Consider the following 15,350-nt stretch of genomic DNA (forward strand, 5'->3'; position numbering starts at 1 on the left):
GTTGTGAGGAAAGGAACGAAAATGATTATGTACCCTGGAAAGAAAGGGAAAGCAAAGTTGACTTAGAAGACATGTAAGCATTCCAAGTTTAATCCATAAAGCTTTTCTAGCTAAAATAGCTAGAGACATATACCTGACATCAACTCTAATGATATCAAAAGATGGTATCACCAATAAAATTATTAGCATGTTATAGAATAATAATAATGCTATAAAATTATGATCTGTTACTTGTTGCGCTAAAGCTTCTAACCAAAAAGTTGAAGCTGCAGCAACATCCGCTAAAAATATAGCAGGTCTAAGAAGATTACCTGAACATAAGTAAGCTTTTCTTAGAAAGGATTCAATTTTCCTATCTAAAGGATCCTTAAATGAAGTACTATCTGCCGTAGGAATAGTAGTACATTAGCAGGAGTAGAGACAGCCCCATAACCTTAGGGATTTTTGTCCCAAAAACTCTAATCTGTCAGATGGCACAGGATATAATTTGCTTAAACGTCTAGAAGGAGTAAATAAATTACCCAAATTATTCCATTCCCTGGAAATTACTTCAGAAATAGCATCAGGGAGATAAAACACTTCTGGAATAACTACAGGAGATTTAAAAACCTTATTTAAACGTTTACATTTAGTATCAAGAGGACCAGAATCCTCTATTTCTAATGCAAATAACACTTCTTTAAGTAAAGAACGAATAAATTCCATCTTGAACAAATACAAAGATTTATCAGCATCAACCTCTGAGACAGAAACCTCTGAACCAGAAGAACTATTATCAGTATCAGAATGATGATGTTCATTTAAAAATTCATCTGAAAAAAGAGAAGTTTTAAAAGACTTTTATGTATACTAGAAGGAGAAATAACAGACATAGCCTTCTTAATGGATTTAAAAAATAAAATCTCTTATGTTATCAGGAACACTCTGAAAATTAGATGTTGACGGAACAGCAACAGGTAATGTAACAGTACTAAAGGAAATTTTATCTGCATTAATAAGTTTCACATGACATGCAATACAAATAACAGCTGGAGAAACAGATACCAAAAGTTTATAGCAGATACACTTAGCTTGGTAGCTCCAGCACTGTGCAGTGATTTTCCTGAAGTATCTTCTGACTCAGATGCAACGTGGAACATCTTGCAATATGTAAAAGAAAAAAACAACATATAAAGCAAAATTGATCAAATTCCTTAAATGACAGTTTCAGGAATGGGAAAAAAATGCCAGTGAACAAGCTTCTAGCAACCAGAAGCAATAAATAAAGAGACTTAAATAATGTGGAGACAAAAATGACGCCCATATTTTTTAGCGCCAAAAAAGACGCCCACATTATTTGGCGCCTAAATGCTTTTGGCGCCAAAAATGACGCCACATCCGGAACGCCGACATTTTTGACGCAAAAAACCGGAACAGCCAATAGAATGCAAGCTCAATCTGATTGGCTGATTGGATCAGCCAATCGGATTGAACTTGATTCTGATTGGCTGATTCCATCAGCCAATCAGAATATTCCTACCTTAATTCCGATTGGCTGATAGAATCCTATCAGCCAATCGGAATTCGAGTGACGCCATCTTGGATGACGTCCCTTAAAGGAACCGTCATTCGTCGGGAGACGCCGGAAGAAGAGGATGGATCCGCGTCGTATGCTTCAACATGGACCCGCTCCGCACTGGTGGAAGAAGATCGAAAATGCCGCTTGGATGAAGATGTTTGCCGGTCCGGATGTCCTCTTCTTGCCGGATAGGAGGAAGACTTTGGACCCTCTTCTGGACTTCTTCAGTGGATGTCTAGCCCCCGCTTGGGTTGGATGAAGATATCGGAGCCAGGACCGATCGGTGATACCCGGTGAGGTGAAGACAAGGTAGGAAGATCTTCAGGGGCTTAGTGTTAGGTTTATTTAAGGGGGGTTTGGGTTAGATTAGGGGTATGTGGGTGGTGGGTTGTAATGTTGGGGGGGGGGTATTGTATGTTTTTTTTTACAGGCATGCCCTGCAAAGGGCCCTGTTCAGGGCTGGTAAGGTAAAAGAGCTTTTAAATTTATTAATTTAGAATAGGGTAGGGAATTTTTTATTTTGGGGGTCTTTGTTATTTTATTAGGGGGCTTAGAGTAGGTGTAATTAGTTTAAAATTGTTGTAATATTTTTCTTATGTTTGTAAATATTTTTTTATTTTTTGTAACTTAGTTCTTTTTTATTTTTTGTACTTTAGTTAGTTTATGTAATTGTAGTTATTTGTAGAAATTGTATTTAATTTATTTATTGATAGTGTAGTGTTAGGTTTAATTATAACTTAGGTTAGGACTTATTTTACAGGTAATTTTGTTATTATTTTAACTAGGTAACTATTAAATAGTTCTTAACTATTTAATAGCTATTGTACCTGGTTAAAATAATTACAAAGTTGCCTGTAAAATAAATATTAATCCTAAAATAGCTACAATGTAATTATAATTTATATTCTAGCTATATTCGGATTTATTTTACAGGTAAGTATTTAGCTTTAAATAGGAATAATTTATTTAATAAGAGTTAATTAATTTTGTTAGATGTAAATTATATTTAAGTTAGGGGGGTGTTAGTGTTAGGGTTAGACTTAGCTTTAGGGGTTAATCCATTTATTATAGTAGCGGTGAGCTCCGGTCGTCAGATTAGGGGTTAATGTTTGAAGTTAGGTGTCGGCGATGTTAGGGAGGGCAGATTAGGGGTTAATACTATTTATGATAGGGTTAGTGAGGCGGATTAGGGGTTAATAACTTTATTATAGTAGCGCTCAGGTCCGCTCGGCAGATTAGGGGTTAATAAGTGTAGGCAGGTGTCGGCGACGTTGAGGGGGGCAGGTTAGGGGTTAATAAATATAATATAGGGTTCGGCGGTGTTAGGGGCAGCAGATTAGGGGTACATAAGGATAACGTAGGTGGCGGTCGGCAGATTAGGGGTTAAAAAAATTTAATCGAGTTGCGGCGATGTGGGGGGACCTCGGTTTAGGGGTACATAGGTAGTTTATGGGTGTTAGTGTACTTTAGGGTACAGTAGTTAAGAGCTTTATGAACCGGCGTTAGCCCAGAAAGCTCTTAACTCCTGCTTTTTTTCGGCGGCTGGAGTTTTGTCGTTAGAGCTCTAACGCTCACTTCAGAAACGACTCTAAATACCGGCGTTAGAAAGATCCCATTGAAAAGATAGGATACGCAAATGGCGTAGGGGGATCTGCGGTATGGAAAAGTCGCGGCTGAAAAGTGAGCGTTAGACCCTTACCTACACGACTCCAAATACCGGCGGTAGCCTAAAACCAGCGTTAGGAGCCTCTAACGCTGGTTTTCACGGCTAACGCCAAACTCCAAATCTAGGCCTTTATTTGTTATATTCCGTTTATTCTTTACATACAAAGAGAGAAGCGCTCTACCAGGAACGAACAACAGCTCAGTGGCTTGTTCTATGGCGATTTACCACCCGGAGGCAGCCTCTTTTAGACCAGTGTGCTTTTCACAGAAGAAAACTTTCCTGAAGTATATCAGTCTGATCCCGCCAAGTAAGGTCAGTCCAGCCCCGAAATACCAGGCAATTCTCCTCTGAACAAGGAATATGACAACCCCAGACGATCGTTTCGGCCTCCTATGGGCCTCGTCAGTGAGGTGCAGCCACATTCCTCTAAGCACACTGGGCAAGGAGTCCACGTCTGGTTTCCCCCATCACCCATAGGGAGACTTCCCCAGGGTCATAATAATTTCAGGGTTCCAATTCCAACTTCTTTTGTTCCCTTCTATGATTTATTGTATACATTATGATATAGGATGTTAGTGTTACTTTAGCAGCTTTCCCAATATAACTGATGATTATTTAAACAGGATCCATTATTAAGATGATATTCTTCCCATTTATCTTGTAAAAACTGCTTACATTTTTTTGAAGTATTAATAAAAGAAGGGTAATAGAATACGTTTTTATTACAAATTTTAATTTCAAGATCCATTTTTAAAAACACTGGGGCATGATCTGAAAAGGTGAATTCCATAATCTGGACTTTATTCACTCTATTTAAAACTAAAAACATATTTAACCTGGACAAGACATTATTATTTCTAGAAACACAAGTAAAGTCTATTTCTGCCGGATTTCTTAGTTGCCATATATCCGCTAAATTAAAAGTATCCAACATAGTATCAAAAGTTGATTTTTCATATTTTGATCTGGTGGAGATATAAATCTTGTGATTTCTGTGTTGTGGATCACATTTCCTATCAATTGTAGGGTTTGGGGTTATATTAAAGTCACCCATGATAATTAGATGACAATTCATGAATCGCAATATTTTCTTTTTTAAGTTATCCCAGAAACCTAGATTATGCTCATTAGGACCATATAAATTGCATAACACAATTCTATCTTTCCCTATTTGAACTTTCACTATAATATATATCCCTTGGTTGTCTTGAATTTGATGTATAAATTTGTATTGTATATTTTTACTAAATAAAATTGTGACTCCTCAAATTATTTTTATAAATTGCAAAAAAAAAACTCTTTAACCCAACCTGATTTTAATTTTATGTGCTCTTTGGGTGACAAACATGTCTCTTGGAGGCATGCTATATTAATCCTGTTTTTATATAAGTAATTTAATATTGTTTTCCTTTTAATAGGGGAATGTATACAACCCACATTCCAAGTGAGTAAATTAACCATTTATATCCTAATAAAGTATTTATAACGTATCCAGGATTAAATCCTGGGAACATTCTCAGTGTATACAAGTGAATTATCAAACGCATATACATGAAAGCATATAAAAAAAATTGTGTTTCAAAATAAAAAAGAAAAGAAAGGAAAAAAAGAGAAGAAAAGAGAAAAAAAAGAGAAAAAAGAAAGAATTCAACAAAAAAAGAGCATTGAATACCTCTGTTATTGACATAGTATAACCTTATCCTATAAGTTGACTGTCAAAAATATACAAAACTATTTCTTTGTTTCTAAATATTTGCTAGCGTCCTCTGGTGACTCAAACAAATAGAATTTGTCTCCTGATATCAGCCGCAATTTGGCTGGGAACAGGAGCAAGAAGATTCTCTTATCTTTATATAGCTGGTTACATATGGTGGTGAATTGTTTCCTTTTTCGTTCTTTCATTTTCTATGGAGTAGTCCTGAAATAAAATAATCTATTTCCCTTGAAACTCTAGAGATGGGACTTTCTTATAGGCTCTTAGAATGTCCATTTTTGCTTGCAGATTCTGGAATCTTATAATAACTGGTCTTGGCCTTTGTAGAGAGTTGTTTACCTCGTGTGTTAAAGGGCCAGTAAACCTAGAAAATAATGTTATATAATTCTGCACATAGTGCAGAATTATATAACATTATATTAGTGCTAGCTCTATACAACCTAATATTGCAGCTGGAATTTTATAAAAAAAAGAGGGGTTTTCAGACCCGCCCTCTGTGCTCTACTGAGCGGGTCTGGTTTTCCCTCAGAGCGCATCTGGCCAGCTGTCTAGTCACAGCCCGGCCCGACCTGACCATTACACTCAGTCAGACAGAGCAGGAGCGAGCAATTATGAAGCAGCGGTCTTAAGAACATTGGAAATACATTGAAGGACCACTAAATGCAGTAGAATTTCATAACATAAAATATTACTAGAAGGACATAGAAAGGACTGTGACCCACATAGGGATTCAAACTCTTGACCTTCTGCTTGCAAGGCAAGTAAGTTAACAACCTAGCTACACCAGCACAGCTCCTAAACTTCTCCTGCATTGATATATGAGAAGCAGACATATAGACAGACTATAGGTAATGTCCTGAAATACCACTCTCAAAATGGGAATGCGAGAATTTATTTTTAGAGCAACTCTCGGAGAGAGTTGTCGCTGAAGGAAAAAGCTGGAGTCTGAACCAAGATGACGGCCAAGCACAGTGCCACCGCAATCCCTTGTAGTCTACCTAAAAGAAGTAGGACTCCTGGAATCTCTGTCAAGATCCTGTGAACTGACGGTAAACCCATGGAAGAGCTATGAAGCGGAAGTGCTTGTCCTTGAAAAGCATAGATAATGCTAGAAAAGTCAAGGTAAGTTTATTAGCAGTAAAAACCAAAAGGAGTGTCTCATCTGGTCCTGCTAGTATAAACAGAATTTAGATACTGGTACAGTATTACTGGTATATCAGATATAATACTTTCTCTATAAGAATAAGTATAATTAAGTACTGGAAGGACAATAAACCCCCAGATATGTATTTGTTCTATACAAGAAATAAAATGTCAAGATAAAAATAAAAAATAAATAAAAAATGTCAAGATAAGCTAGAAAACCAACCATCATGTATGATTATTGCCAAGTAAGAAATAAGTATGCTTATCCTTTATATAAGAAACCAGTATGCTTAGGAGCTGGTAGTGCTATCATATATATTTAACCTCCATATAAGAATAAATATGTTTAAAAGCTGGTACTACTGAAAAATCCCCAGATATATATAGTCCCATACAAGGAAGATGTATGGTGAAGCAGTAGTATGCTGATAAAACCGCCAGATGTTTCTTATTTTCCATAGAAGAATAAATGTTGTTAAGTACTTGTAATGTATATTAATTGCCTGATAAAGGTATTTTCCAAACAAATGTAAGTATGGCGAATAATTGGAAATGCAAATAAACCATTATATATGAGCATTGTCCATATAAGAAATAATATGGTAAGCACTGATAATAAAAGCATCAGATACACATATTTTCTACAGCAGGTGACAATGTGATTAAGCATCTGTACTGCTAATAAATCAGCATATATATTTATTGTCCACAACAGAAAAGGTGTGTAGAAGCATTTGTAATGCTAATAAGTCACCCTATAAATTTATATTCCACAGCAGACATACATGGGATTAAGCATTCTTTGTGTTATTAAGTCACCACATATTATATTTCTCCACAGCAGAAAGATGATTGATAAAATATATGAACTAGATATAAGGTATGTCTATAGCCTTATAGGTCATGTTACCCAGTAAGTGATTTTCTAATAATTGCTATATTGAGCACCGTAACAGCCCTGTATTATGACCAATAGCCCTAGCTCAAAACAATTGTCTACAGGCATGACCCTACTGCTCACAACTTCTGATTCGCAAGAAGTCCCCAGTCCTGGCCTGCAGAGTGGGCAGAGTGCGTGCCTAAACGATCCTGCGGCGGGAAAAGGGTTAACTCCAACCGCTGCAGGACCGACATGAAAAAGACATTGCACTGTAACACTGCCGATCATGATACACAGTGCGCAAAGCGAAAGTGAGGATGGGCAGGGTGGCGCCAAAATCAGCAGACTGTATACATCGGTGCATCCATGTTGCCGCCTATTAAGACTCCGGTCCAATGTCCAGTACTACATAGCTAATAGCCATGCAAAATCCATGTCTGAAACACATCAAATTTCCTAAGGGCCCCCTCGCAAACGTTAGATCGAGTTCGCTCATAAGAATGACATCGTTCCTCATAAAATGTCCATAACTAAGCTATGTACTATGCCCAAAATAAGAGCCGCACCAGCTTAATGTTTTAAAAAAGTGTGCATCACGTCCTAGTTGTTTATGAAACCTTTCAACTGCAGGTGGATTCAAACATGTAATTATTTACCACCATAATCTCAGACTTGCAAAGTTGCTTATTAGCCCATTAGCCTATTAAGTCACAAGGGCTTTCTTAATTCAGAGTACACAGTACACGTATGAGTGGAAATGCTGAGGTCCTTTATTGCATAAATGGGAATAAAGAAAAGCCCCTATCCCTGATCCAGAGGGGATCCCATATCCCTGAATTTAGGCAACAAGCCATTAGGCGAACGAAGGAGATAAGGGACTTACCCAAAAGAAGTCTTCATCCAGTCTGGGACCCATCTACTGACAACTCGCAGTTCCAGGTCTGACAGTCAAATCTTCATCCTGACAGGGACCTGTGACACAAGGAAAATCAGTGTAACTAACACTGTGTGCCTAAAAGGGAGGATAGCATAAGAAAACTGGAAGGAGGCATGGGAACTTCCCTGCGACATCTAGAAGCTAACATTCGCTAAAACTCTAAGAGGATTACATGGCTACTAATAACTCCCCTGTCCTTTCTTGCAGGAAATAATCCATTGAGAACAATAAAACTAGATTCTTCAGCAGAGCACCTCTCTCTGCCTACCTCAATGACATGAGGCAAAGAACTACTGGGAGGGTAGGGGAAGTGGAAGGGATATTACAATGTTCTGTTTGGGGGGTCTTTGCCTCCTCCTGGTGGAAAGGTGAAGTATTTCCAATAGGTTATGAATGTGTTCGTGGACCCTCACTGCCATTAGAAGGAAACAGTGACACTGGGTATTTCAAGATTGAAAAAAAGAAAGAAAAGTTAAGTAAAGTTGGTGGTCCTATTTGTGAAAGGAAGAGTTTTGATCCTGCACAACTTGCACATCTGGTGTAATGATATTTTATGTTACATAGGAAAAACAAAGACCGTAAAAATTAGTTTATAATAATACATTATCTCTTGAGCATTTTTTTGTAATTTGCATAGGAGGATGTGGCAAATAGAAAGTTATCATCTTGTATAAACAGACACAGGGTCTCACCTTCGTCATGTGTCATACGTCTTGAAAGGCGAGGGTGGCGAGTGTGAGGGGGGCTGGGCTCTTTATTTGGTTCCTGGGGGAGGGAGTGTGCGATCATTACAGAACATGCTCACATTTGGCTCCTTTATATAAAACACCCACCACCAAACAACATTCCCATAAATATATATTTATATATTTATAATCAGTGCTTTCTTTCTAAGAAAAAAAGTCCCGTACTCAAAAAAAACAAAGGTACTGATTATTGATCGATATATTGTGCTTAGTAACTTTGAGAAAAGCAAAAGGGACAAAGTTAATACAATGCTTGATATATTTTTCAGCCCCTCTTGTGAAAACTAAAGTATTTACATGTTGACTACAAATTTTACCTGTTATGAGATGGCAGAGGTGGTGAGTACCCCTACAAAAAAGCCCTGTTTATAATGAACTATCTGAATAAATCATCCACACTGCATATAAAAGCAGCTCAATACTCACATTGGCTATACTTGCGGTTACCTGTTTTTTTTTATTGACCATGCACCTATAATGACCTCAGACACTGGAGGAAGTTGTAAGAACTCACATTTTGAAAAAGCTCATTGGTCAGACCAAGATAATGATGCAGAGCGAGGAAGGTGACCTTCTGCAAACGTAGAGCAATGATCTGAAGAGAGGAAACAACCCATATTAAGAACAGAAATCCAAGCACTTCCATTAGTATTTTTGAAAACTTGCTTAATGAAGCTGTCCATTGGTGTGTATGGCTGAATGGTGAATATGTTTTTTTTGTTTTACACAGAGTACAGATGTGGCTGGAATGGGTAAATTTATTTTATGTCAATGTCTTAAAGGAATATGAAACCCAAAGTGGTTATTTTATGATTCAGACAGAGCAATCTAGTTTACTTCTATTTTCTAATTTGCTTTGTTCTCTTGCTATTCTTTATTGAAAATAATACATATCAGGAGCAGCAAAGCACTACTGGGAGCTAGCTGCTGATTGGTGGTTGCACATATATCCCTACTGTCATTGGCTGACCTGATGTGGGCAGCTAGCTCCTGGAAGTGCATTGCTGCGCCTTCAACAAAGGATACCAAGAGAGCAAAGCAAATTTGATAAAAGAAATAAACTGGAAAGTTGTTTCAAATTGTATGCTATATTTACTATATTTAACCTTCTGAAACCAGGACCGCTCAGAGTGTGTAAAATGCTACTTTTTTAACTTCAGTTCATGATTCACTAAGTGGGATTTTTTTTTTTTAAATTCTTTATTTGTTCCATGAGAAGAACGCAACACCATTCTCCCCAACATGCTGGGGATGGTGAGAGAAACAAACTGTAACATGCAGAATGATTCATAACACTTTAAACAGATTGTGACATCTATAATTATTCAGAAGGAGAAAAAAGAAAAATATGTAGTGTACAAATCCATTGTTAACAATGTGTACTTCTCACGTTTTTTTCTGTAATTTATTTTAATTTAGTTTAGCCGGCCGGCTTCCCTTCCCCTGGGGTGTCAGATACTGTCGCTTGCCTACCTCTCCTCCCCTCTAAGGGGTCCCTACTCTTTCAAAATCCAGTCTCCAGTCACCTCTAAGCTGAGCTTCCAGTATGTATTCTGAGTTTCGTATGGGATATAAAATTTTTACCTGCTGGAGGGGTCCCAAAGTTTGAATGTAAACTGCCCATTTTTTCATGAAATGAGCTGTGCGGTTAGAGATATCCCCCACAGTATCCATTTGCTCGTAAAGTAACTGTGTGAGGACCTCGTTCTTTACTTGTGTCAGTGTTGGAGCCTCTCTGCTCAGCCACTTCCTGAATATGAGTTTCCTGGCTAGTAATATTACATTGTGCGTGTATGTCATTTCGTTGTTAGTTAGTTCTTGGCAATCCAAAAGTGTAATCGCCTGTAGTGTGAGAGTTCGTATTTGAATGCCTAATGTTTTCAGCCAGTGATGTATCATGCCCCAAAATCTAGTTATCTTTGGGCAAGTCCAGACCATGTGTAGTAAGTCTGCCTGAGCGTGAGCGCACTTTGGACAGTTACCTGTGGAATTAGACTCCCATTTTCTAAAGTTTTTTGGTGTAATGTATGCCAATTCAAGCATTTTGGTGTGCGACTCCCTGAGGTCCATTGACAATGTGGCCCTCCGAACCCTCTGTATGCTATCTTGTATCTTTTCCTTAGAGATCTGGGTTTCCAGCATCCCTGACCATTTTGTACATATATGTTCCACAGTGTGGGTATTATCTGGGGCCTGCAACATCTTGTATATTGGGGAGATAGATGTTAAGCCTTGTGAATGCAGGTGAGCAATTTGAGCTATCCCCGTAGTTACTTTGGGGGTAACTTGCAAGCCGATTAACTTAGTAATGTAATGTTTCGCCTGCAAGTAAGCAAAATGATGCGTGCGTGGCAAAGTGTAAGTCTCCTGTAGATAGGCAAAAGTGCAGATAGTCTTTCCATCCCCTTCTAGTAGTTTCGACACCCTATCTAATCCCAGGGCCCTCCATTCCCTAAATGTCTGTGTAGTCATCCCCGGTAAAAAGTCAGGGTTCCCCTGTAGTGGAATGTATTTTATAAGTTCTTGTTGACAATGTAATCTGTTACAAAGTTTCTTCCAGGCCCGTAGTGGCTGTTGTAGGAGGGGATATCCAGCCAGTATCTTTTCCGTCTTGTCAGTTGTCAAGTGCGGTAAGATGCTTAGAGACCATGGTTGCGTGACATACTGCTCTAACTCTGGGTTTGTAAAGTGGGATTGTCCAGTCATCCAGTCAAGCACATACTTCGCTTGCGCAGCCCAATTATACAGTTCCACATTAGGCACCGCCAAGCCTCCCGAGTCTATTGTGCTCATCATTCTATTTGAGTGTATTCTATGTTTTTTGTTTGCCCACACGAAAGACAGGAAGAGTGACTTCCAAAACTGTAAGTCTACCTTGTGTATTAATAGTGGCAACATCTGCATGATGTAGAACAGCTTGGGGAAAAGTACCATTTTGATAAGCCCTATCCTCCCAGAAATGGACAGTGGCAACTTGACCCAATGCGTGGTTAAGTCAGTTGCTGTTCTCTTAAGAGGGGTATAATTAGCACTGTACCAATCCGCCGGGTTTCGCGAGAGTCGAATTCCCAAATACTTAAAAGTGTCTCCCGCCAGCTTAAAGTCATAAGGAAAAGCAGGGACATCATTTGCATACGAGAGCCATATCAGCTCCGTCTTATCAGTGTTGACTTTGTATCCGGATATTTGCCCAAACTCCTCTATGACGGTCATCAATATGGGTATGTTTACTCTGGGGTTCTGCACATATAATACCATATCGTCTGCGAAAAGTGACAAATGTAGTGTATTATTCCCTATCTTAAGGCCACTCGTGGTCTGCCGAATTTTTGCAGCCAGGGGTTCCAAAGCCAGGTCAAACAGGAGGGGTGACAGAGGACACCCCTGCCTTGTACCTCTGCATAGAGGGAAAGGCTGTGATGCGATCCCATTAACCAGTACCGCCGCATGGGGAATAGAGTATAGTGTGTCTAGCGCTCGCGCAAAGTTACCGATTATGCCAAATTGTTCCAAGGTATAGAACAGATGATTCCAAAGGACTTTATCAAAAGCCTTTTCTGCGTCCACTAATAGGACACAGGCTTCCTCTGAGTGTGGTACATGACTTTTCCCGGCATTCTCCCAGTAATGTGTCAACACAAACTGTAATGTGCGCGCGTTCAGTACTGAAGATCTACCCTTTACAAACCCTGTCTGACTCAAATGTATCAGCTCTGGGAGGACCCCTGCGAGTCTATCTGCCAATATCTTGGTGAATATCTTGTAATCAGAATTCATAAGCGAGATTGGGCGGTATGACTCGGGAGCTAGAGGCTCTCTATCAGGCTTAAGAATGAGGCTTATGTTCGCTTCTGTGAATCTGCGCGAGAGAACCACTCCGCCCCCTAATATATCATTGTACAATTCCGCTAATGGTGCAGCAATTTCTCTCTGGAGTATTTTATAAAACTCCGCCGGGAGGCCATCCGGCCCGGATGCTTTGTCTAGCGGCAACTTCCCTATAGTCGCTAGGACCTCTTTCACCGAGACTTTTGCATTTAGCCCCTGTTGCTGTACTTCTGTCAGAGATGGTAAGGTAAGGGCCTCCCAAAATCTATCGCGAGTCAAGGGGTCTGTCTGTCCAGCAGCGTATAGATGCGAGTAATACTGGCTAAATACTTACTAAGTGTGATTTTAACTTTATTTAAGAATTATTTTTAAAATTCAATGATCAAAAAAACTTTTGTTGAAACCAATATGTATTATGGTTCTGGTGCTTGCGACATGAAAACCAACATTTTTCTTTCATGATTCGGTTAAAATATTTAATTTTAAACAACCTTCCCGTTTACTTCTATTATCAAATTAGCTTAATTCTCTTAGTATCCTTTGTTGAAGGAGCAGCAATGCACTACTGGGAGCTAGCTGAGCAAATTGGGTGAGCCAATAACAAGAGGCATAAATGTGCAGCCACCAATCAGCAGCTAGCTCCCAGCAATGCTTCGTTTCCCCCATGTCTACCTAGGTATTCTTTTAAACAAAGGATATCAAGAGAATAAAGCAAATTAGATAAGAGAATTAAATTGGAAAGTTGTTTAATATTGCATGCTCTGACTGAATCATGAAAGAACAGTTTTGCGTTTCATGTCCCTTTAATAGGGATTCCGACAAAAAAAACAGCGACCAAATTTGGTTTTCCTCAAGCTTTGAAAATTATTACACAGCATCTATAAAATTCCACATTCATTTAAATTGCAAGTTGATTACAATAGTAGTCATGGCAACAAAGGTTCAAAATAAATACATTTAATTAACATATCATACAAGTACAATTCTTTTTCTTACTGATTATTAGTTGAAAAATGATGATCATGTTAGAGTACTGCAATCAGGTTGATGCAGAACACAAGTTTTTCTAGATATAGTCATAGCTAAGGCATTACGGTCCAAAATGAACATTAATAAAACCAGAAGTATTAAACCACATCACTGGAATCTTTAGTAAAGCTAATTAAATACTGTGTGCAAGCATGTTTTATATATACATATAGCGTCCCCCATGCAGTGATAGGCAACTTATGAGGTGGCATTGGGTTAGATCTCAGTTGGAAGAATCCTGGCATGAAAATGACGTCACCACGCCCACACGTCACTTAGATCCGGAAGTGGCAGGGACATTAAAGCAGGAGAAGGTAGCTGGATGGGGAGTGTATATAAAAACAACTTGATCTCAGCTCCCTTAACTCCTTAAAAAAATAAAAAATAAAACAAGACACACTGATGGAAAAGTAATCGTCTGCTGTTTCAAGCGGTATGTCTTAGGGTTAAAAGGTAAACACACTTAAAAAAAAAAATACCCCCCTACACATATTTTTTATAAGGGTGCCTGTAAGAGGTGATAAAAAAAAAAAAACTAGAGACCCCATAACCCAATGTTTTAAAGACCGGAAGCCCCTTTTGAAAATAAAGCCCCTATATAGGTTTTTATAACCAGGTGATCCCTGTAATACTGATCATCTGGCATGAATAAAGGTCTATATATTTTAATAGAGGCTCATGGGAGCCCCTATGTGCATATCAAAGTTACATAACTATACAGAAAGGTCCTTATTTATTTAACCCCTTCCTTTTACTATAGAGTTTTAATTTACTGTTGTTTATAACCATGTTTATTAACATTTTAATTTAAAAACAAAATTTATGCTTACCTGATAAATTTATTTCTCTTGTGGTGTATCCAGTTCACGGATTCATCCATTACTTGTGGGATATTCTCCTTCCCAACAGGAAGCTGCAAGAGGATCACCCACAGCAGAGCTGTCTATATAGCTCCTCCCCTAATTGCCACCCCCAGTCATTCGACCGAAGACAAGCAAGAGAAAGGAGAAACTATAGGGTGCAGTGGTGACTGTAGTTTAAAAATAAATAACACCTGCCTTAAAATGACAGGGCGGGCCGTGGACTGGATACACCACAAGAGAAATAAATTTATCAGGTAAGCATACATTTTGTTTTCTCTTGTAAGGTGTATCCAGTCCACGGATTCATCCATTACTTGTGGGATACCAATACCAAAGCTATAGGACACGGATGAAGGGAGGGACAAGGCAGGCGCTTAAACGGAGGGCACCACTGCCTGTAAGACCTTTCTCCCAAAAATAGCCTCCAAGGAAGCAAAAGTATCGAATTTGTAGAATTTAGAAAAGGTATGAAGCGAAGACCAAGTCGCCGCCTTACAAATCTGTTCAACAGAGGCCTCATGTTTAAAAGCCCATGTGGAAGCTACTGCTCTAGTAGAATGAGCTGTAATTCTTTCAGGAGGCTGCTGGCCAGCAGTCTCATAAGCCAAGCGGATTATACTTCTTAGCCAAAAAGAAAGAGAAGTTGCCGAAGCCTTTTGGCCTCTCCTCTGTCCAGAGTAGACAACAAACAAAGCAGATGTTTGACGAAAATCCTTCGTAGCTTGTAAATAAAACTTTAAAGCACGAACCACATCAAGATTGTGTAATAGACGTTCCTTCTTTGAAGAAGGATTAGGACATAGTGAAGGAACAACAATCTCCTGATTGATATTCTTATTAGATACCACCTTAGGAAGAAAACCAGGTTTGGTACGTAAAACTACCTTATCTGCATGGAAAATCAGATAAGGGGAATCACACTGTAAAGCAGATAACTCCGAAACTCTTCGAGCTACTAAAAACAGAACTTTCCAAGATAAAAG

General features: G+C 38.7%; 1 protein-coding gene across 3 annotated transcripts in view; it reads right to left on the reverse strand.

Moving 5' to 3' along the window:
• The window catches only part of LOC128663560 (patatin-like phospholipase domain-containing protein 6), a 453,640-nt gene that overhangs the window by 255,450 nt on the left and 182,840 nt on the right, over positions 1–15,350 (reverse strand). For all 3 annotated transcript variants that reach the window (XM_053717940.1, XM_053717939.1, XM_053717938.1), the window contains exons 9-10: positions 9,162–9,242; positions 8,594–8,666 (exon numbers count right to left, since the gene is read on the reverse strand). In XM_053717940.1, the coding sequence (XP_053573915.1) occupies positions 8,594–8,666; positions 9,162–9,242 (154 nt within the window). The remainder of the gene's footprint in view (positions 1–8,593; positions 8,667–9,161; positions 9,243–15,350) is intronic.

This window comes from Bombina bombina, chromosome 6, assembly GCF_027579735.1.
Source record: "Bombina bombina isolate aBomBom1 chromosome 6, aBomBom1.pri, whole genome shotgun sequence".
In the NCBI taxonomy this organism is placed as follows: Eukaryota; Metazoa; Chordata; class Amphibia; order Anura; family Bombinatoridae; genus Bombina; species Bombina bombina.